The sequence below is a fragment of the Haliotis asinina genome, chromosome 5 (assembly GCF_037392515.1).
Source record: "Haliotis asinina isolate JCU_RB_2024 chromosome 5, JCU_Hal_asi_v2, whole genome shotgun sequence".
Classification (NCBI taxonomy): Eukaryota; Metazoa; Mollusca; class Gastropoda; order Lepetellida; family Haliotidae; genus Haliotis; species Haliotis asinina.
This window is the reverse complement of record NC_090284.1, coordinates 63170084-63194472: the sequence shown is the minus strand read 5'-3', so window position 1 is coordinate 63194472 and position 24389 is coordinate 63170084. Positions and strand designations below refer to the sequence as shown.

Sequence of the window (24389 nt, the reverse complement as noted above, 5' to 3'; positions counted from 1 at the left end):
AACAGACCTCAGCATGCAACCTATCAACATTCTACATAACAGTGTCATACTGACTTCAGCACATAACCTATCAACCATAAAAATGGTGTAGATAGTATGTAATGTGTGTATGCTGGATCTTGGTAATTAGCGCAACCGGCCAACACTTGAGCTGTCCAGTCCACTGAGATACTGTAGAGTAGTAATGACCAACTGATATTGTAGCAGAAGAGCCCTCTTGAATTCCACATCACTTCTATGTCAGTTGGGTAAGAATATGCAGCTGATGCTAAGAGTATGTGAGGAAGTATGATTTTATACCTCTTTTAACAATATACTTACAATACCACAGTGGGGAACATCAGAAATGGGCTTCACACACTGTTTCCATGTAGGGAATTATACCATGACATTTTCGAATCCCACCTTCTGATTGGTTCAAACAAATCTATTCTTGACCAGGACATCTCTTATGAAATGTATTTACTCAGAGACACTTTTTTCGGAGACTCAACCATTTGGCAGTCTATCATACTGCACTTACTTCTTTAGCTATCTTGGTAACATATTACAGTCCCTCAATCAGAGGCAGCAGGTACAACAAAGTATTTAGGTGGAAAACATAATGAACAAACGATGAAAGTAGTTTTGAAAACCTCAGAACATTTAAACCCTTGTCGTTTGGCACCAGCCTCTCAAAAAATAATTAAATAATGCTTTGTCTTGTATGAAATCTAACTGATTCTTCCTACAGTCCTGACTTCCACACTTATGAGAATATTCTCAAAAACAACAGATTTACAACAGTTTTAAAGGGTTCATCCATTTTTCATTCAGTAACTATTGAGAGCAGCATAATTCTAAGGTCCTCTTTCCACACAAACAACATTTTCTAGGAAAATACTGATGCTATATGTGATGTTCAAGGCTGAATTAAAATTTCAATGGAATAACTGACTTTAAAAATATATTCCACATTCAGTGAAATTTAAAACTCAAATGAGCATCTTTAGTAACTTTTACTCTGTAAAGACAAATAAGTGCATATAAAGTGATTATTCTGAAGTGATGAGGAGATTATATTTTCTGAAATCTACATCAATAACTATGTTGGACAATAAAAAGACTGAAATCGATTTTCACTATGATTAAGCTATTCAACATTTAAGATATCAGGTCTCTATAATGGTTTGGGTTAAGCACCACTATGACAAGAGGAAGGCTTATCTCGAATCAGTATCCAGAGACAATAGTTCCTTCAGGCCCTGACAATAATTAGCATTCCACTGTACAAACACTTCTAACAACATGAAGAGTTCAAATGCACCAGACAACAGACAGACTATACAGAGCACCATCGTCATAGCGACAGCCCACCTTCCATTAGATCGTGATCCCCTTCTTCTTCCTCCTCCCCATGTGCTGCTACCATGGAAACCGAAACAGTCAGTTAAATGTGTTGGCATAAAATCAGGCCTCCTAACAGACAGATGCACTGGTAATGAGCATTTGACATGATTGAATAAAAATGCTAAATATACATATTTTTAATTCATCATATCAAGTTGTTTTGATTTTATAATCATTATTTAAGTCTAAACTAAGTTTATGATATTATTGTGTATTTTGTATGAAAACGCTAAAATGTGTCCCATAATGATTAATGTGTTGTTTCATGAATAATTACAGGATATGAAGTCATGACTTACAGAGTAATCATGATTTTCACTATAGGAGCATTTAACACAGAATTAAAGTTCTTATCAAAACCTGCATGAATAACAGCATTCTAGCAAAATAAGACAGATGTACACCACCTCACAACAGATAAAGCAGATTCAACGTAAGATAATTGAAACAATTATAAAAAGTGCGGATGAGGCTGGCACTGGAAGAAATGCTACAAATTATAATGGTCACGAACACACGAGAGAAGAACACAACAGAAGATCGCCACAACTCTGCAAAAGAAACGATACATTAGTGCAAATAGATTTAAGAAGTGCATTTAACTTTTGACAACAATGACAAGAACTTGCCTCCCAAAAATTATCAGCTATTCTGAACCAAACATGTCAACATGAGTGTATGAGGCAAGTTCTTTGATTTGTACATTGATGCAGCTAGTCTGTGAGACATAGGTGTTGGATTTTTAAAAAGAAATCTACACATATGCCTCCATCATCTGCAGACCATACACATCAACACATAACGTTACTAATAGTTGGACAACATTTTGATATTTTACAAGATGAAACATCCTGAAAAGTAATTCAAAAAAAGATATTGAAATGAAATTAGAAAACTTCAACTAGCAACATATGAAAAAATAACTTATGAAAACTGAAGATGAACGTATTGGACAGCCCATATAGAATTGATTGAGTGGGGATGAGGAGTAGACATGCAAGGAAATGAGGACCGGACAGATGCTGATGACTAGGCAACAGGTGGAGATGATTGAGGAGAAGGAACTGAAAAGAGTTGTGAGTACCTCGACTAGAGTCGCTTGTCTCCGAAGTAGCAAGTCCTATGTGGGGCTGGCTAGTGGGAGAAGAGGAGTGGTCAGAGACAGGGTGGGATGAAGTGGGTGCAGGGTCTCTAGGGGGGCTCATTTCAGGGCTTGGAGATTTGGTTTTTTTTGACTGTTTCATTGCTTCCCATTCAGCCATTGTAAATACTTTCTTTTTCTCTTGGTATGGACCTTTGGACAGGAAGGGACTTGAAGAAACTGTCGGCTCTATGTCGAACTTGAAGTTTTGCTCTTTGTGATATTGTTCATAGGATTCACACTCTTCTTCGGTTTCTAGGAATGGATTGGTATTGTAAGAAGTCTGAGATATGTGTCTCACTTCTGTCGTATGAATCTTTGTTTGGCTTTCTGATTTGTGTGTATAGGATTGTTCTATGATTTGAGATTTTTCCTCAGCCACTTTGTGCTTGTATTTGAATTCTGCAGATTCTGCTGAAACCTGCATCAAGTCATGAGAATGACTTGAGTCACTTTGTGATCTGATTGTCTCTTGTGATGATTTTGACAAACCGGAACTACCCATGCTACTCCAAGCAGCAGATTCTACAGACATCTGCATGACATCTGGTGGCTTATCAGACTTATCAAACTCCAAAGAATCTGCAGAAGTTAGCATCACATCATCTTGGCCTTGTAAAGAGTCTCTATCTATTTCAGCTTTCGGATCAACTTCCAACGAATCTGTCGATCTCTCCATCACAGTCTCTGGCTGACCTAGTTCCAGTGAATCTGTTGACGTTTGCATGAAACCAGCTTCCACTAGCAACTGACGTTCGAGTTCTATGGAATCTGCAGATTTACACATGATGTCCACTTGCTCAGTTTCTAATCTGCAACCTAATTCAATAGAGTCAGCAGATCTGTCCATTGCACCGTCAGTTTCATGCAGAGAGTCAGTATCATACACATCTCTCTGTGACCTCCTGTTCTCCAGGCCAAGAGAATCTGAGGACAACTGCATGACTGATTCCCCATGTAATGAGTCAGAGTCCTGTTCGTTAGCAGAGGTAAATTCTCCACCCGATGTTGTTGCATCACCTGCAGCCTGACAGACAGGCACAATACCAGTGAAAATCACACTTGATGTCATGTCAGTCAGTTCTGATGTATCACCATCAAGTGAATCAGCTTTCTCTCCTTCACTCAATGAATCACGATCAATGCTTTCTTTACCATCAAGGGAGTCTCTGTCAATGTCATGTTTAGCTGAATAAGCTTTAGCAGCAGCAAATAGTGACCCAGATTCCAAGATGGTCACAATTTTCTGGGCTTCAACCTCAAGTTCTTCCGTGGATCTTACTTCACGTTCTAAATGTTCAAATTCTATTAAAGATGGATGGGAGGAAGCATCACTTTTTCTGCTCATACTGCCTAAAGAACTTCTCCTGTCCTCAGAATCTGTAAAACATTCCCTCTCATACTTCTCAAACTCAGCTAATGAAGTCATGGAGCCTGCCCCATTGCTACTTTTGCTTTCTGGTGTAACTTTTTCCATGGACCCTAAAGAACCAGACACCTTCTCCATTGAACCTAGAGAACCGGATGACACTTTCTCAATGGAACCCAGTGAACCTGACACAGCAATATCTCTTTCAAGTCTTTCAAACTCTGCAAGTGAGGATGCTACTGATGCATCATCTCTGTCATTGTTTTTATTGTTTGAGGGAAAACGTCTCTCATCAAGGGATCCACCAAGACTTTCCTTGTCACCAAGTTCAATAGAACTTATCGAGCCAGATTGGTTGATTTCCTTTTCAAGATTTTCAAATTCTAGTAGCGATGATGAGATGGAAACATCGTCCTTTTCATTACTTTTCCCAAAGAATTTGTAGTTACTCACACCAGGTGATGGTTGTGGACCTTCAGGAGAGCTTTGAACATGGTCTGATGTTCCACCTTCAGAAAGTGCTTCTTCTCTCTCAATCATTTCAAACCGATCTTCATCAGACATTTCAGTGATAACAGACAATGCAGTCCGGTCTATGAACTCATAGCGTTCACTATCTAATGATGATTCACTTTCCCTGTCACCATCACGATCATAGCTACGTCTTGGCCATTCTAGAATTTCTTCTGGTTCCTCTTCTTCAACCTCATCATCATCGTCCTCCTCACCACCAGTATCTTGAAGAGTAGATTGCATATCTGAGTGGAAGGAAGATGTCATTGATGCAAAGTCAGCTAATCTGTCTTCTTGTTCCTCATCTACCATGTCTTCATCTTCATCGGGTTGTGCAGCAACAACTGTGGCAAAACTGTCAACACTTGAAGAGTCACCATGATCTTCAGGACTCTGAAGTTCTGCATAATCATAGGGTCTCATTCCATCACAGATTTCCACTCTCAGTTCGAATTCTTCAGCAAGTTTATCTTGTTCATTGACAGGTGTAGACCCAGTCTCAGCCTCTACTATTTCACTCTGTTGAACAGCAACTTCAAGCTGAAGTTGCTGCTCAGCATCTTTCAAAACTTTAGGGGTTGATTCTGAGTCAGTATCCACTAAAAAAGGATCTTTATCTTGTGGATAACTGATTTTTTTTTCTTCTGTCTCCTCAGGAAGCTCTTCCTGTTCCTGAACCTCCTCTTCTTTGCTTATCTCTTCCACTCTTGCCGCATCAGTTTGGTCAAATTCTGACTGATATGATGTGGATTGTTTTGGCTCCACATCTTCCTCCTCATCATCTTTTTCAGGAATGCATTTGTTGGTGTATTTCTCAGCAAAGCATAAAGGATAATCACCTTCATCTCTTTCCTCATGAAGATGTTGAGTGATTGTGATTTCAGGAATATCCTCTGAAACCTGTTTCCTAAAGAGTGGTAAAGGTGGTATAGGAGGGGGTGGAGTGGCAGGGGGAACTTCTAGTTCTTCTTCACTCTCGTCAGTTCTGTCCACATCTCCATTGTCTGCAGCCATTGCAACAGCAGGCTCCTCATCTGACATATCCTCGTCTGGTTCTAATACTGCAGCAGAGGCTTCCATCTCTGCATACTCCATTTCTTTCTCATCCTGAACCTTCTGTTTGACATCCTCTAGGATTGATTCCACAAAACTGCTTGCTGTTTTCTCTAGAACCTCTTCCTCAGCAGCTTGTAATTCAGAAGCCATTAGCTCATCCTGTTCATCTCCAAAGTAGGATTGTTGCACTGCGTCAGGAGTTGGAGATATAGGTCGATCCACATCATCCTGAAGAATGTCCAACTGGTCATTTTTCTCAGTAGCAATGAACAATGGAGCTGGTACTGGTTCACTCTCATCAACCTCTGATTCAGCCTTACTATCATCTAACCTGATAAGTTCATCCTCTGCCTTTTCAGCATATTCAGATTCAGCCTGTCTTTCTGTTTGCACCTCAGACACAAAATCTAGGGTGTCACTCGACTGAATGATTGTTTCTGTAAATACAGTTGTTGTCACACTTTCTTTGTATTCTAACTCTTTTGACATGGAATAATGGTCCTCATATTGTAAAGTTCCTTTTTCTTCTGCGGGTTTCTCCTTTACTGGCTCATCCTGTTCGACATACTCATCAAGTCCATCATCACTGTCACTAGCAGAGAAATACTGTTGTTGCTCCTCAGTACCCAGCATGTCACTACTATATTCAGAAGTGAAAGCAGCCTGTGGCTCTGCCTCAATCTCAAGAGCTCTTTTCCCTGGGTAGATACCACCTTGAGGCAACTCAAACTCTTCCTTTGCTCTTTCAACTGGAGGTTCTGGTTCAGACGCCTTCTCTTTCGCTTCTGTTATGATTGTGTCCACTGGAACAGGACCCTTGGTTTCAGAAAGTTCGTGTTCAGTTAAAGCTTCATCTGTTTGAAATGTGATTTCTGTTGGGGGTTGTGTCATTTCTGAGTCTTGGTCAACTTCCACAGCTCCAAGCGATTCTTTGAAAGATGTAGAAACAGACAATGCTCCCATCTCCTCAGACGGCATTTCAAATCCATAGAGTGTTTGTTCAGATGATGTCAGCTGATCTTGTCCTTGAGGTGGCTGAAGCTCTTCCATGACACCCTGTGTGAGAGTTACATCTTTCTCTTGCTCTATGGAATCAACAGGCTGGGCATCCCCTGCTGAAAACTCCACCTCTAGTGGTAATTCATCAGTTGACTGTACAAGTGATTCTCCTTTAGGCTCTTCATCCACATGCACTTGAGCATCTTGAAGCTGACTAATGATATCATGTTCCACCACAAGTTGTTCCTGATGGTGAATGGGTGGTTGTTCTGGATATTCCTGGTCATACTCTGCGTGATACTCAACCTCAGTTGGTCCATTTGGCATGCCTACAATCTCTTGTGCAGGTGTAGGTTCAATAATGTCTTCCTCTTCTTCAACAACAACAGCCTGACTACTCACCATTTCAGTATCTATCTCAGCATAACTGCTGGTTGATGTAGCTGATTCTAGGGAGGTGATCATAGCTCCCCCAACTGTAACCTCTGTAGCCAAGCCAACATCAGCTAGTTCACTTGGAGACATGATTTCAAATGGTGAACTTGGTTCATCCTCTTCTGTATGTTTGGGGGTTTCTGACAACTCATCTTCATCAATTCTATGACCTTCCTCTGCTGCAAGTTCTTCTTCAACTTGTTCATCATGTATCTGTTCTAATTTTGAACTTGCAATTTCAAGGTCACACACAGTATCTGTAATAGAGGAGTCCATAGGTGTTGGTGCAGGTGGGGAGGGGTATAGATCTGATCCAGATTCTTTGGTGTCAGACAAAACATCAGAGGACACTCTAACTTCAGATGTTACCAGGGAACCATCTGTTTCAAACACATCATCTTCTGGACTTGAAAGAATTGCTTTTGGTGCAGCTTCTGGCTGAGTTTGTTTTTCAACCGAGTCTGGTGAGATATCATATGCTGCCACTACATGTGACACATGTCCAGTATCCAGGTCATATGATGCTGCTAGAAGTGTAGGCTCCATGGAAACCTCTGAAGAAGAAGTTGATGTTTTGACATCCTCACCACCATGTAGCTCTTGGGTTCTGGCAAATAATGTATCGGTTTGGAATGTAACTCTTTTCTCTGTTTTCCCTGATGGCTCATCATTCATTTCCTCCAAACCCTCAGAGGTTGGGGCTTCCTCAATAGGTGACAGTTTCTCCTCTGTAGAATCTCTTTCAGTTTCTGATGACTCATAGATTTCATTGTCTGCAAGTGCCTTACTAAGACTATGTACAGCCATGGGGAATTTGTTTGGTAGGTGAGGAGGATGTTGCATTCCACATCCCCCAAGTTCTTCTTGAAGTTCTGCTTGACTCTCATAAGTTGTAGACAACTCTTCACTGTCAACAGAAGGAGAGAGCGATCTATCCTTTTCATCCCCCATTTCCTGGAGTAGTTCCTGTTGGGCAAGGCGAGACTCCTTGCTCACTACACTGATAGGCTGGAATGAATGCGCAGGGAACAGGTCCTCATCAGGTTTGCTGTCTCTACTGTCTGTGCTGTCTTCCCTTGTTAACTTGGATGATTCAGTCTGGGAAGATTCCATATAATATTGGGCATCAACGAATGATCTTTCAATTGAGGAATCTAAGGATGACTTGGCAGTGGCATATGATGCCATCAGGTCTTCACTTGGCGAAAAAATATCCTGAGATGTAACTTCACTGTACATCTTTGCAGCCTGTGCTGCAAATTCATCTTCAAACTCTGCTTCTTCCCCTTGTTTTGCAATCTCTTCCTTGACATGCTGTCTACTTTCAAGAATGCTAGATATAACTTGAGCTTTGTGAGTCTCTTGTATCAAATCATGGGGTTCATGGACAGGAGTGGTTTCAGGCTGAGTTTCAACTTTCTGTACTTCATCAACAAAAACCTCAGAAGTTACTTCACTGTATTCAACACTATCTTCATCAGATAGATGGAATGTTACCCTTTGTGTTGATCTTATTTCAGAGCCTTCTTCAACTTCTCTTTCACCAATTGTTTCTGATTTGTGTTGCTCATGTTTGAAAGATACAGCTTCATCGTACTTTGCATCCCTTCTATAGAATGCTCCCATATCAATTGAGTGTTGGGCTTTGAATAATTTATTGTCCTGTTCCAGTAAGGACTCAGAGAACTGTCTCTTGAACTGATGAGCTACCTCCCATGGAATTTTAACAAATGTACCAGTAGTTTCATCAAATACTTCATTGTCACGATCTGAACTGCTTTGAGAGGAAGCGTCTTCTGGAATTTCATCTTCCTTTTCTAGTTCTGGTTCATCATCTGGAATGGTTTCTCTTGACACAGGAACAGTGTCACTTATTGCCTTGTCTGTGACATCTGAAGTCATGTCCACTTCATGGCTAGTAGGTATGTCTGCCTGAATTTCAGTTACAATTCTGGTTTCTGATGACTCAGTAAGCAAGACTGGTTCTTGGACTGGCTCCTCCTGACAGGAAACCAAATCTGGTTTTGCTTCATGGTAAGATTCTGATAACTGTTCATGGTAAGACTCAGTCATGCTTGTACTATGTTCAAAATGAGAGTATGTAGTTGTAGCTGTTGTCTCATATTTGGCATCTTTCACTGTGGTTTCAGTAGTTGTATCTGAAAAAAGCCCTTCCTGTCTTGACAGATCTAGTTCATCTTGAGTCAGTTTTCTTTGATCAAGCTCCCGTCTGAAATCATCTGGAAATTCAAACTGCCATGGTTTCTCCTCAAGGTCCTCGGGAGAAATTTCTTTTGTGTCTTGTTTCTGCAGTTTCGGCTTATCTTCAGCTGCAATAGCTGCTTTGTCAGCATCCTCAGCAGAGAATGCCATGTTGTCAAATGCCATGTATGAGAGACGAGTTTCCCTCTCCTCAAGAGTCTCCTCATCAGGTTCTCCTGCTGAGTCAGCAGATTCAGTTCTCATTGATTCTGTCATTTTCACATCAACAATAACATTATCACCTTCACTTGGAACTGATGCTGCTTCTTTCTCTACAGAGTCATCCTTAGTGAAGGCAGAGGTCTTTGGTACAGTTTCTGATGTGTCAATCAAAATGTCTACATCTTGAGACTGCTGTGCCAGCGGAACCTCTGGATGCAACACACCCCCTGGCCTGTCTGTGATATCTCTTTCTGTGGTAATGTGCATTTCAGTTCTTTCTATTGCAGCTTCACCAAATTCGTCAGAAGCTTCATCATCACTTTCTTTCAATTTCTCCTGATCAACTGTCCTTTTTTCTACTCTTTCTTCATAAACTGTGGTTGTTGTTTGTTCTGACACTAGTGGCTCAAATGTTTCTTCATCAGGTACACCTTGCACACACTCAACAGTCTCTTCAGTTGTTTGGTAAGAAGACTCACTCACAAATTCATCCATGTAATCTACTCCAGAGGTTACAGTAGATTTCATTTCCTTATAGGATTCTGCAGGATATTCAAACAGTTGTTCCTTTACGGCAGTGTCCTCTCTGTCATCAGGTGAAAACTGCAAGGTTTGTTCTACACTTTCTCTTTCATATTTGTGGAAGACAGTTTGTGTTCTTGTTTCTGATGTGGATTCAGTGACTTTAGTTATGGTTTCAGACTTCATGAATTCTTCATCCTGATCATCTTGGATTGGTGAATCAAGTAATATTGGCTGTGGCAGAGTTTCTTGTTTGGTTTCTTTTGGTTCTTCATCAACGTCCTCCTCTTCTCCTTCCAGAACTGTAGACAGCTGGTCTGATGGTGAAGGGCCGACCAAGAGAGGCTTACCAGGAACAGACAATACTTGCTGCTGCCCCTGATCTAGCTGGGACGAAACTATTATGTCAGGGGATTTATCAGAGAAAGAGAAAGATGGTGTCTGGGGATCAAGCTCTAGATTAAGGGCCTGCTTAGCCGGAGATTGTTGCTTAGATAGGGGAGAAAACTGTTCTTCCACATCCGTCTCTTCAGTTTTCTCTTCACTGGTTTCACGTTTTTCGGCATCTACAGAAATAGAAGGGTTAGTGCAAAACCATACAATTAAATGGTTAAAGCTGCGGATAAATTTCATGGTAAACTCCAAGTTTCTAAAGCTTATCCATTAGTAGATCAAAAAGAAAACATAGTAAGTGTTAGTACCTGTTAAGTATTTTCCAAAGAACAATTTTGATGCTAGTGACATTTCAATTTCTCAAAAGAATTATTATTATTTGGATTCACTAAACTTAAGTATGTCTGGACTGATTTTGCTGAAACATATTTGTCCATTAAAATAAACATACTGTTATGCAACTCAAAAGTATCTCAGGCACAGAAAAACTACATGCAATGAAATAAACCTGGAAAAGATTGATATATATCTTGTGGGAAAAAAATACATGAACATAGATAGATTTGAGTGAAAAGTGTCAAAGCACTAAAACAAAAATATATAAAATATTGGAATAAGAGGGTTACAAAATTTGGTTATCTTAGAGATGAATACCTTGATCACGAACGTCGTCAAGTTGGGCAACTTCCGAACTCGATGAACTGAGCTTTTCTTCATGCTCAGTCTTGACGACTGGGATCTCTGATGAAAATAAACTCTTTATGAATATGTATTAGAGCATACCAATATATGATCTATGATACACATACCACACAACATCCACTTACTAGTGCATAAGCATTCCAAAATCTACTCGGACACAAAATGGACCAAATAATTCCATCAACATGCATGTCCTGCAAAGAGAAATGCAAATTAAACAGTGCAAATAATTAAGTTGTAACTAAATTGGTATTCAGCAAAGAGTAGAGTTTAACAGTACAAAGGCAAAAGGTTGTTGTTGAAAATAAGGCTAGGGTTGTAATACGGAAGAAACTGGAAGAGAAGCAGGTGTGGAATGGCTAGGACTGCACACAAAGGCAGTTGAATCCTTATGACTTGTAGCAGAGGCATGCAAAGCGACATTCCAAATGGATGTAAAGTAGTTTGATTGATTCATCCTTGGTATGATTGTTCTCTCATTCTACACAATCAAACCTCACAAAGTGCACTTTGCATACCGTCTCTCTTCCTGGTGCAAAAATGCTCATTCTTCATTCTTTCTACTGAATATATCACTCTATATGGATCATGTGCTCCCAAACTCCAAGAGATGTAATACTGGGATGTATTGGAATGCGATGATGAATGAAAAAGGCAGAAACAACATCATGCAGCTCAAATGAAGGAAGCAGACATGCCATGGGTTGCTGGCGGCCACAATGACTCACCTTCGGGGCCGGTTGTAGCCTCCTGCTGATACAGCTGTTCATAGCTGGAGGAGTGACCAGTTGGTTGGAAGTGAAGGTCTGGTTGCTTGGTGTCAAAGTGGTCACCAATATCCAGTATTTGTTCAGAGTGTGTTGTTGTTGTTTCAATGTTTATTCCTTGATAGAGTCTCTCATAACTTGATGTCATGATCGTGACTTCCTCTGAAGTTTCTTCAAAAGAGGACAAAGGTGGGGCAGTAGGTTCCAAAGCTGGTGGTTCGTTGAGTTCAGAACTCAGAGTTGACATGGTGTTGTTTTCCACTGACTGGTCCAGTGTCTCTTTTTGTGCCTGTTCACTGGAGGATTGTTCACTTGCATCAGGAGCTTCAGCACTACTGGTTCCAGTTGTAAATCCATCGCTCAGAGGATCTCTCATGAAGTCATCTCCAAAGCCAATTTTGGGTGGCATATCGGCATCTGAGATTGAATAGTGAATGCACATTTTCCTTTTTCAACACTGCTTGGACATGTTATTGCACTATGGAAATGTTATCTCAAGTCTTATTAGTGTTTTTAGCAGGGGAACTAATGGATATATAAATTTCTTAAAGACAATTTCAAAACTAGAACAATGTTAGTATCATTAAATATTATAGTTTACTTTCAAAATTGACATATTTATAATAAAGGAGAACATTCAGAAGAGTTATATACTTTGGTTAGAAAGTGGATATCCTATAACACTGACAGAAGCTAAAATGTCAAACTATCTACCTTGGATATAGATAAGATGTTCCTCCTGGAGGGCGTAGTCAGGTTCAGATTCATCCACTAGCGCTTTGCTGAGAGTGTCTTGGTCTTGAGAAGCAACAAGTGTAAACTCAGTGGGAGATGGAGGCCGGTCTTCATCATCTTCACTTTCTGATTCTGAATCAGTTGCTTCTTCTGATGACCTATCTTCATCAATTGTTTGATCTATTCCAAGAGCTTTCATTAACATATCCTGGTCATGTGACTGAACAAGTGTAAATTCAGAGGGAGAGGGAGGACGATCTTCATCATCTTCTCCAGATGAGAACCCTCCAACCTTTGGGGGTTTCCTGGATTCAATAGATTGTTCAATGAATATCTGTTGAGATGTGTCAGCAGTAATTCTGCCTTCTGGTTCCATTTCATCATCAGCTGAAGCTCCTGTGATGTCAGATTCTTCAAAAGGATGTCTAGCTTCATATGAAAATTCTAGTGGAGACACTGCTCGTTCAATACTGTCAGAATGTACAACTGTTTTTTCCTGCACAGTATCAAGTTCATCAGGTTCAATGTCACTGGGTGTGCCTGACCTATCGTGCACCTCAGTGGAGGAGGATGGAAGGAGTGGGGCATGGAGGGCAAGATAGATGCCATCTTGAGGGCTGGAAGGTCTGTCAGTCTCTTGTCCTTGAGTAGGAGACTTTTCGGAAGAGGGGGCTTTGTCAGCAGTTTGGTCTGATATAAGAGATTCACCTCCTGCTCCAACAATGTCTATGGAGGTACCACCACTTTCTCTTTGGGAAGAATCACTGACTATTGTTTCTAGTGTTTCCTCTAGGAAGGATTCTTTTCTATCAATAAATGTCTCTTCAAATGATACTAATTTGTCTTCTCTGTCAAAATCAGGTTCATCATCAAAACTAATAAGTGTTTCAGTTTTATGTTCAGTGGATGTTCGAACCTCTTCTGTAAATTCCTCTCTACGGTCTACAAACTGCTCAGACTCTGCCACCTCTGGCTCCTGGGCATCATCCAAGTCAGATGGTTCATAAATCGAAGTTGTCATTGATGACTCAAAGGAAGTCACTGCAGCAAAATCATGTGTTCTCTTAGTTGGAACAAAGAACTCTTCTTCAGCAGGTTCTGACAGACCATCTCTGTCATCTCTGAAGTCAGTTTCATCAGGTAGGTAATCATCTTCAATGTCTTTTTCTTCAGGTGTTTTGTCTGGCATATCTTCAGGTGGTTTAATTTCTTCATCAGAAAAGTAGCTTGTTGTATGTTCAACAACTGTTTCTTTTTGTGTGAATGAGAAACTTTCAAATGAAGTCTCCTTGACAGTTTGAGAATGTTCAACTATTCCCTCATCTTTGAGCTGAACTTCTTGCTGTATAATTTCTTCTTTTTTGTCCAGGACTTGTTCCTCATATGCAACTGCCTCTTCCAGCTTACTGGGACTAACATCCTCATCATCAAACTTTGCATCATCTGGAATAGTATCTGAGTCTGAGGTGGGTTCTCTGCTAGCTCCAAGGTCTTCTTCATCTGAAAAGTCTTCATCAGATTCCACAGCTTGCAAGTCACCTGTTGTCCAAGGGACTGCTTCAACAGGAATTGCTTGTTCAGCAGCAGCGATGAATTCCTCCCTTTGCTCTACCTGTTGCTGAGAGTCAACTGATTCTGTTTCAATAGATTCTGCTTGTTCCCTGTCATCCATTGACTCCAGGGATGTTGTAATTAGCTCTGCTTCAGCACAAGTGGGTTCAACATCCTTGTCCTCTTTCAGTTCTAGTTCTTCTGGCTCTGGTCTGGTTTCTGTAGTATCAAGATCTAGTTCCGATTTTACTAGAGTTGAAGTTTCTGTAGTGTCTATGTCCAGGTCAGATTTGATTAATGCTGAGGAGGTATCAACCAGGATTTCTTCTTTTTCTGTGTAGGACTGATCTATGGAAGATTCATAGAATGATTCTGTCATAGGATCACTAGATGCAAGGTTATACTTTCCTTCCTTTTGGATGACTTCATCCCAATGTTTCAAAGAATCAAATTCTGATATTTCACTTTTAACAGTCTCAGAGGTATGCACTTCTACACGCTGCACTGTTTCTGAGCGTGGTTCAGAAAATTCGATCACAGATGACTTTTCAACAAAACTTTCTTTCTTTACTTCATTTTCTATTTCTTCAATGTCTTGGTTCATATCTGATGTAGCCTTTTCAGGAAATATTTCAACCTTCACCTCTACTGAACCCTCATCCTCTGATGAGGACATCCTCTCTTTTTCTACATGAACATCATGTTTGTCTTTGTCTTGTGTTTCAGGTAGCTCTTCTTCCTGATCATCTTGATCTCTAATCACAGGAGACTCAATGTCTTTCTCATCAAGTTGCTGATCTTCTTTTTCTGATTTTGGTTCATCTTCGGATGGTGGTTCAAGTTCAGATGGAGTTGCCTTTCCCATCTGTTCCGGTGTCTCTGACACTAGGCGGTCAGTTTCTTGAGGCTCTGGTCTATGTGGTCTTTCAGATTCATCAGTCAAGAGAACTTGCTCCTCACCAAATGTTTGTTTGACAGGTTCTTCGGGTGTCAGTTCAGGTTCTTGTTGCAATGTTTCCTCAACTTGTGCATGTTCCAATTCAGGGGATGCTGATTCTCTGTACACTTGCTCAATGGGTCCTTCAAAGGATGGAGAGTCTGAGAATTCATCAGCATCTTCAGTTTCAGCCAACTTTTCTAACTCAGGTTCCTCAGTTTCAGCAAATTCTTCATCAATATCTTCATCTTCAGCTTGCTGCAAATCAGTCAGTTCCTGTGGCTCTTCCATCAAAATCTGCTCCTGGTGCACCTGAATTTGACTTGGTTCTTGTTGCTCCTCTGCAACTCCTTGAGATTGAGCAAATTCACTTGCAGAAAGTTTTCTCTCTTTAAGGTCTTCATCTGATAGCTCAGAGGATCCACTCTTAAAATCAACTTCCACAGGTTCTCCTTCCATTTCAAATGATGCCTGATCAACTATGCCTTGGTCAATTCTATTCTGGTATGAAGTATTATCCTCAACAGTTACAATTTCAACTTCGGAAATGTCAAGGGCTGATCCAGCATCTTTCAAACTATCAGCCTGTTCTGGTTCTTGAACTGTTTCTCCAGTCTGCACATCATCTGGTTTCTCTGTTTTCACAGGTGAAAGTCGCTCTGTTTCCACAAGCTCTTCATCAGATATTTCTTCCTTTCCAGTTATTGGGGTTTCTTCAATAATTTGGGATTCTAAAGTTGTTTCCGTGATGTGTTCAAAACATTCAGTTTTGACAGCTATGTCTACCTGAGTGGCCTCAGTAGATATGACTGACTCTTCAGGAAGAACAGTTGACTCTGGTTCCTTTTCAGATGCTTCAGGTTCTTCTTTCACCTCTTCAACAGAAACCTGCATCAGCATTTCATCACTGGCTGCCATGAGTTCCTCCTGTGAAAGTTCGTCTTTCTCCAACATCTCCCATGCTTCATCATCACTCTCACTTTCATGCTCGCTCACTAGAATTTCTTTTTCAGATTGTATATGCTCTGCTGGAGCTAAAGAAAGTTTTCCCACTACCTGTGGCTCACATACATCTGCAACCATGGGTTCAATTTCCTTTTCAGCTAGGTCTACAAGCATTTCCTCATCTACACCTTCTGCCTCTTCTTTCTCTTCAGGTTCTGGACTTACATCTAGTTTTTCAAAAGTTTCCTGATCCTGATCTTTAGCCTCTTCTGTTTCTTCATATGCTTGTTCTTCAAGAGTTGTTACACTGTCAACAATACCTTGTCCCTCAATTACTTCTTCTGACTTAATTGTTTCAATTTTTTCATAGGATTCTGACATTTCTGTCTCTTCATACTCATGGGTTCTCTCTGAGCTAACAACCACACTTGTGAAAGTTTCAACTGTATCTGTGACTTGTACATCCTTCTCTGGTATTTCCATTTCCTTGAATCTATCGGTTTCGTCCACTTCAAGTTGATCATCATCATATTCTGCACCTTCATCAGTTTGCATTTGTTCTGCTGGCTCATGCTCAATGTAATCATCGACTACAACCAAACCTTCATCATCTTGAACATCAATAGGCTGTTCATCAACCTTTTCTTCCATGAGTTCATCATAACCTTCATCTTCTGGAATGAGAACAGCTGCAACAGCTTCTTCCTCTCCACGATCTTCATCGTCTTGCTGAAGTTCAGGAGATGGTTCTTCCCTGTGAAGATCAGACTGCTTATCAACAGATGGTTCATCTTGTAGTGGTGACTGTACTTCATCTGGTTTGGCTTCAAAGCTGTCTTCTTGTATGTCATCTTCAACACATTCAACAAATTCATCAGTAATTTGTTGTATCTGTTCAATGTCCTTTTCATCAACTGTCTCTTGTAACTTGTCTTTCTCCTCAAACATTTCAGGTTCTTCCACTTCAGTTTTGAGGTCAAATGGAGCTGGTGTTTTGTCTTCATCCTCCTGGTCAGATATTTCCTCTTTTCCCATGACTAGATCTTTATCAGTCATTTGTGAAAATTCTGTATCTTCTGTGAATGTATGTTCTTCATAATGAACAGCTGAGGAGACTGTCTGTGTGGTTTGGATTTGAATCACATCCTCAACAACTTCCTTGGACTCTGTTGGTTCTTCTTCCTCCTCCACTTTCTCAGCAGCTACTGGTTCAATAGAAGTGTCATGAAAGGTTTCCTCGACTATTTCTTCAGAGGATTGTCGTGTAATTTCAGACACTGTTTCTGCAAACTGCTGCTCAGTGACTGACTGTAATACAGCATCTTGCATGTCAGTTGTTTCCTCAGTTTTAGCATGAACTGTTTCAACTTGATCAGCTGGTGATTCCTCAACAACTTCGCTATACTCAGTAACCTCAACATGTTGCTCTGCAGAAACTACCTGAACCATATGGACATCTGAAACAGCTTCTGAAACTTCCGACTCAGCAACCTCTTCTTTGCTAACCTCATGCATGCCTATTGTTTCCTCATATTCTACAATTCTCTCAGATGCCACTGTCTCTGTGACTTGGGTTTCTATGAGCTGTTCCTGCACAATTTCTCTTTCATCTTCAGGTTCCTCATCTTCATTAACTTTTCCAGAAGTAACTGTTTCTGATTTCAACATTTCAAATGTCTCCTCAATTACTTCTCTTGGATGTTCCTCTTCTACAGAAGCAGTGCTCTCATGTTCCATAGTATCCACCACAGCCTCTGGTATTTCTTCTTTTTCTTCTGCTCTTTCAGCAGCAACAGTTTCTGTGGGAGCTTCCTCTTGGTCTATTGTCTCTTGTTCAAGTTTTTCCATGAAAGATTCTGGTACTTCTTCAACTATTTCAGCATGGACAGCTTCCTCCACCACTTCCTCAAATTCGTCTTTGAGTGCTTCCTGTTCCTCTTCAACAGAAGCAATGCTCTCTGTCTTCTCATGTTGTACTGTATCCACAAAAGCTTCTGGCTGCTCTTCTTCTCTTTCTGAAACAACATGCTTTCCTGTGACAGATTCTGGTATTTCTTCCTCAACTGTTTCAGCAGGGACTACTTTCTCCATCATCTCAACTTCTTGTTTGAGGACTTCCTCTTCCTCTCTTGGATGTTCCTCTTCAACAGATCCAATGCTCTCTGCCTTCTCATGTTCAACTGTATCTATGAAAGCTTTTTGCGTTTCTTCCTCTTCCTCTGCTTTTTCAACTGGGACAGTTTCCTCCAGCTCTACATTTACATCTTTGTGGACTTTCTGTTCTTGGAATGTTTCCTCACTTACTTCTGTTGGATGTTCCTCCTCAACAGAAGCAATGCTCTCTGTCTTCTCATGTTCTGATTCAACTATTTCTTCCTCATGTCTTTCTGAAGCAAGGGTTTCTGGCATTGCCTCCTCATATCTGTACTCCACTCCCATAGCAGGAGCTTCCTGTTCATCAATGGTTTCAGTGAAAGGTTCTGAAATTTCATGAACTCCTTGCTCAACAGCTTCAGCTAGTGCCTTTTCATATGTCTCTTCGACCACCTCTCTGTTAGTTTCCTGCTCAACAGATGTTATCATAGCATCCTGTGCATCGATATGTTCAGTTTCAACTAAATGAGTTGGTACTTCTTCAGTGGATTCAATAGTCACTTGTGTGGGTTCCATTTCAGATTCATGAATCATTTCTTGTTCTACTACCTCAACCTCCTCGGTCGCTTTGTCCACAAATATCAGTTCCTGGGTATCAGATGGTGCCTCAGCTTCTTCTGTCTCTGATTCGATTTCCTCTTCTTTGACAATTACAGCACCAACATCATCCTTTTCTTCCAAAACATCAATTACCTCTACTTGTTCTGATGACACAGGCTCAGTTACATGCCGCTCAATTTTCTCAATTTCTGGAGTTTGTTCCACAACTTCATCCTCAGGCTCATCCTTTGCATATGTTTCTGCTAAGATCACTTTCTCTGTATCAGCACTTTCAACAGTCTTCAGTTCAAGTAGCACCTCTGAAGTGTCAGTTTCGGTTATTGTAGCTTCCTCGGTAATTTTTTCTTCAACCTTCTCAACAGTAACAAATTCAGTTTCTTTGTCTACGACAGTTTCTGTCACATCCACTGTCCCTTCACAGACTTTCTCGGCTAGCATAGTTTCTGTAACTGTTTCCTGGAATGTTTCTTCTAGCTGCTGAGTCTCTTCCTGGCTTTGCAGTTGCTTAGATACAACATCTTCTTCCACTGCCTGTTCAAAGATTTCTTCAACCTCTTGCTCGGATGCCATTTTCTCTTCTTCCTTATCTACAGACACAATCTCTTCTTCCACAACCTTCTCAAAGGTATCATGGACATGGTCATCAACTTTGTAATCTACTTTCGTTACTTCTTCAGTTGCAAGTTGTTGTTGAGAATCCTCAAACTGAATCTCTTCTTCCTGTTCAACTTCTTGACTTTCAACGAAATCAGTTTGAGCAGGTTCAAATGTTTCACCATCCTTGGCTTGTTCCTCAACTTTCTCGTCTTTTACCTGTTCCTCATGTTCTTCTTTCTCCTGATCTTTCAAAACCAATTCAGTTTCAGCCTGTTTAAATTCTTCAATTTCTCTGCTTTCAGCATACTCATCTTTTTCAACTGCTCTTGTCTCAGTGTCTATTTTGTCAATCTCCTTGATTTCTGCTAGTTCTTCAGCTGGCTCCTTATCAGTAAAAGTAATTTCTGGTTCTACAAGGGTAGCTTTGACCTCTTCTTGCTCAGTCTTCTCCACAACCTGTTCAACTCTGGATATTTCCGATTCTACAAATGTATCTTTGAACTCTTCTTCCTCAATGTGCTCCACAACTTGTTCATCCTTGGAAACTGATGCAACTTCAACCTCTGCATCTTGGAATGTTTCTTCCTGGTCATCGATAACAACTGCAGCAGTAGCTACCATTTCTGATTCCTGTTGTGCAATATCCTTCACAACCTCTTCCTCTCTCTCCTCTATTTGCTCTACTGCTGGTGCAAATTCTTCCACATATTCCTCTGATTTCACAGGTTCAGATACTTCTATTGAATCATCTCCTTCCTGCCCTCTCTCTGCCACTTCAACTCCCTCCAAATGTTCTTGTTCAACCTCCTCCCTTATCGGTTCTTTTTCATCATCCTTAGAAAGTTCTTTTTCATCCTGTGCTATTGCTTCCCTCTCCTCAACCACCTCAGTCACTTCCTCCTGTACAGTAACTACTTGGTCCCTTTGAACAGAAACAAGTACTTCTCTGTGGTCTTCTGTGTAAACCTCTTTCGTTTCCTCTGATAAAATATGTTCTTCAGAGTCATAAATGGTTTTCTGGTCCCTTTTGAATTCTAATGAATCCTCTTTGGTTTCTGATACACTTTCATCAGGAATGTCCTCCTGTTCATCAGGTGTTTTTTGAATTGGTAATGTATCATCTTCGATAGTTTTGGTTGGAGTTTCGGCTCTGCCCTCCTCAGTTTCATCAGGTTCCGAAACTTCATCATCAATAATCCTTTCGGTCTCTGTGACAATAATCTTTTCTTTGGTAACAATATCTGTGTCTTCAAGAGCCTCCTTCTCAACATATGTCTCGGACACATGTTCTGTTTCGACAGTTTCGATCCTCTCCTCTGTTGTGTGTACATGCACGGCAGTGGAAACAGTTTCTGAGGTCTCCCTTGTTACAACCTCACTTACTTCCTCTTGATATTTGCTTTCTGAAACCTCTATACCTGCTGCGCACAATCCCATAGCCAATCCAAGGGAAGGAGGCATTAAAAGAAGCAGAGGATGGGATTGTTAGTGAACCTATTGTCTGACAGGACAATAATCATGGTAAATAATCCAAGTATATACTTCTTGTTACAGAGTTGACAGAGTGAGACAGAAAAGAAGAAACTTAAATCTGCAGGACAAGTCATACTAAATACACACCGGTAACGACTTGAATCATAATCAATCTACTGATACACACTGCGTCATCTGTAGTGAAATCTAAAACAACAATGTACTGTTGTGTCTAACTGGTCATATGAATACAACATCTCAATTTGGCAATAAAATGGCTTTCTTCATGAAGCGTACTTAAAAGCATTTTGTAAGTGGAAACTGAAATTTAACCAATACATAATACTTCTTACATACAGTATACTGACAAAGCACTTCCAAGAGGTAAGTTAAATTTATGTACCTCTCAAGGCAGAATACAAATGTTTTTATTGTCTACATTGGATATATGATAATAAGCTCATTTCTCTTGATGTTAACTTACTGAGAAATACTGAGAAATAGTCCTCTGAATTCCATACCATTTCTTGATACAGGTAAAATTTCTAGATTTTGTTGCTGATGTTGTTTAAATGCTGGTGATCTTATCATGCTACCATTCATTTCAAAATCATTCTTTTCTGTAACCCAAAAGTCTTTGCTCTTATTTGCACTTTAGATTGACATCATTTTCACATCAGCTTAGCTTTTTGTTTCATTTGTGTTAGGGGTCACTGAGCATCTGTTACATTTGCTGAATTGTGAATTCTAGCAAAACTACTTATTATTGAAAAGTCTGAAACCTGTCAGAGGCTCTCTTCCATATCTTTCAAACACATTGATATTTTTCAATTATTACATCTGCGTAACATTATTACATCTGTGTAACATAATGTATTAAACATCAAATTTGTTCATAACAACCTTTCAACAGAAATACGGTCACTTGGGCAATATTACCTCCAATTTCTGAATTCATATGACCAGCAGGCCATGCATGAAAACTAGTTTAATGAAATATGTGACATTTTTCAACTGAAAGTTACGGAAACATTTTTCAGACAAACTAAAGGCCACAATTGTGGACCAGTGCTATTACAGGTGCACGTCACATGAAGGGAGACAACTGTCCTGAAACAAAGTCAAAACCACAATGTATGATTATTCTACATATTACATTGAACATGGGTACAAAATAAACGGATACTGAAAAGAACAAAACTATACTGATATGGCCACAACATGCAGATGGTACCTTCTGGTTGGGCCTTGGGTTCCTCACTGGGAGCTGTCTCCACACCTAGATTGAGAGATGTTCAAGTGTTAGCTTGATGCATAGGCATTCTGCAAGTCAAGGCAATGGCAGGGACAATGTTTTGTTTGCTTTTTCCAGTGATGAAATTGTCATTGTTAACTAGAATGTTTTTGTATCCGCATTGTTGACAATATTGTTTTATAACATAGCTACCACAGGTTTTATCTGGTGGTAAACAGATTCATTTTATTATGACAATTTTTTTGTGTAGCGTAGTACAGTATTGTTACATACCACATGCCTATATTCCCCAGAAAGGTATGCAGTATGTTTATACTTCTGCTCCATATTTAGATTTAGTCATTACATATCCAAACTTTGAATATTTGGTAGCTATGTCAGTCCAGTCAAAACAGTCTAAGTGATTAGTTGCCCAAATCAAATGTCCCCAACATTGCCTCTGAAGTCAGAGAGTGCATTTCAGCCGAATGTTCCATAAATAGGATGAAGTGGGTGTACATCTGCCTAATTCACTATTGTATTCATACGAATCAGTAGAACCTGCATTCTACCATTCAAGTAAAAAGACAAGCAAAATTTCAAAATAGCAATCAATGAAAATGAAAGTTTAACAAAGATGGCAATACATTCCTGCAGCCCCATCCCATGCAATCCAGAAGCTCCTAAAGTTTGGATTCTTATGAACCACTCTGGTTCCCAATCAGAACCATTATGGTAGAACCAACAGCAGACTCTATCCAGATTCTGCTGAAGAATTTAGAAATAGCCATTGCAATCTAAGATTGACTGGCATGCAGCATATACCATTAGCTACATGAGCGTTCTGCATAATGCCACACAAAGCATTTAAACTTCAAGTCTACACAATATGCAATATCGCCATAAAGGATGCTGCCAAACAACAGGCTTTCCTGGTTCACAATATCAGATCTTCAGAATCTACATGTCGGTAGTCTTGAAATCACTGACACTATGAGCAGAGAACAGTATTGATAAGCTAGTAAATAATGAGACACATTTTAAAATGTGAATTAATTTTCATTATCCTGATAATTCTGAACTAGTGTGCATTCTCAAAAAGAAGCTGTTTTTTTTTTTTCTATTTGAATGTTTATAGTGCCATGTGAACCAGGTCACAAACCATCTGGTATGATGTGAAGGCCAACAAAAGCAGTAGCTATAAGCTAGATGTTGCCAGATCACCCCTGGGATACATGTAGGGAGATTCCCCTCAATTTGTCTGCTATACACCCAGTCCCTTGTAATCTTGCAGTTTTTCCACAAAATTGAATAATTCTTTGTGTTCAGATTATATGTAGACATTTTGACAACTTTTGACTGCTTCAGAAAAAGAATGTTAGTTCCAATAGATAATTAAAATGTTAGTTAAAAATTAGAAACTGAAACTTGTTCAGGAAAAATCAAGAGGCTTAATGTGAGAAAAGACTCAAATATGTGTCTGCAATGAAACTGACAAAGAGAAGAAATAATTAACTGTGAAAGCTGAAAAAATAGCAGAAACAAATTTCTTAGATTCATCCCAATACGAAGCCATTGGACCGAAGAACTGTGCCTATTAATACAGTGCTACTTTGTTATAAAAGAATATCAATAAGAAATTTCCTACCCCAAAAGTAACATAATGTGCTACATAGTGGAACACAAACAACCCATAACCAAATTGTTCAAGAAAGTTTCTCTAACAGATAAAGTTAAAACAAAGGCTGTTTATTTCTGAAACAGTCAAAAGTATTGAGATCCACATCCTCCACGGTGTAGGGTCTCGGCTAACCTTTCGAATCAGATTCTTGTATGATTCCATAGCAAGATATATAATCATCTTCATCAGGGGGGGTGCTGAGATCTTCTGTTATGGTAATGACAGGTGTATCTGGCGCACCATTCTCGAAACTCGCTGAAACAACAAAAATACCAGGGGAGGGTGATAATCCCTCGTTTTTTTAATTCGTATCTACTGACGAAGGCAACGCCGGATGCAGTTTTCCTCAATCTGTTTTTGACTATGACACTACTTTGATAACAGAACACATGACATTCTGTTATGGGGCTGGGGGACAAACTATAAGAAGACAAAAGAAAAACAAACACTTAATAAAGAGGAAGAACATTGAAAGAGACACGTCTTCAAACATATACTGACAAGCACATGCAAAGGAATATGTAAAAACTCAATATATTACAACTTAATGTTTGACACAGGCGGAGTAAGGCTGAGTCAGATGTGCTTCATATTTGTGTGATGTTGTAATTTGTGTATATTCATCTTATCATTTATTTTATTGAAATTTTATTTATGCTACTGAATCATCAAATCTAACACTTGTGTTACTGAATATACTGAATCATTTACATTCTGCTTTCTTTGGGCACTGTAGAAAGAAACCATTTTTTTAATTCTGCAAATACTGAATCTCAAACAGAAACTACTTCAGTGTAGACTGGTTAGAGGT

At 39.8% G+C, this 24389-nt stretch overlaps 1 protein-coding gene across 50 annotated transcripts in view; it reads right to left on the bottom strand.

Annotated features, from left to right (window-relative positions):
* The window catches only part of LOC137285016 (ankyrin-2-like), a 184514-nt gene that overhangs the window by 4161 nt on the left and 155964 nt on the right, over positions 1 to 24389 (bottom strand). For 39 of the 50 annotated variants that reach the window (XM_067817140.1, XM_067817149.1, XM_067817150.1 and 36 more), the window contains 7 exons: positions 23711 to 23833; positions 21898 to 21942; positions 12425 to 20611; positions 11672 to 12127; positions 10896 to 10982; positions 2474 to 10414; positions 1357 to 1404 (listed from right to left, as the gene is read on the bottom strand). In XM_067817140.1, coding sequence (XP_067673241.1) covers positions 1357 to 1404; positions 2474 to 10414; positions 10896 to 10982; positions 11672 to 12127; positions 12425 to 20611; positions 21898 to 21942; positions 23711 to 23833 — 16887 coding nt within the window. The remainder of the gene's footprint in view (positions 1 to 1356; positions 1405 to 2473; positions 10415 to 10895; positions 10983 to 11671; positions 12128 to 12424; positions 20612 to 21897; positions 21943 to 23710; positions 23834 to 24389) is intronic. The other 11 variants (XM_067817158.1, XM_067817180.1, XM_067817183.1 and 8 more) reach the window with 6 other exon arrangements.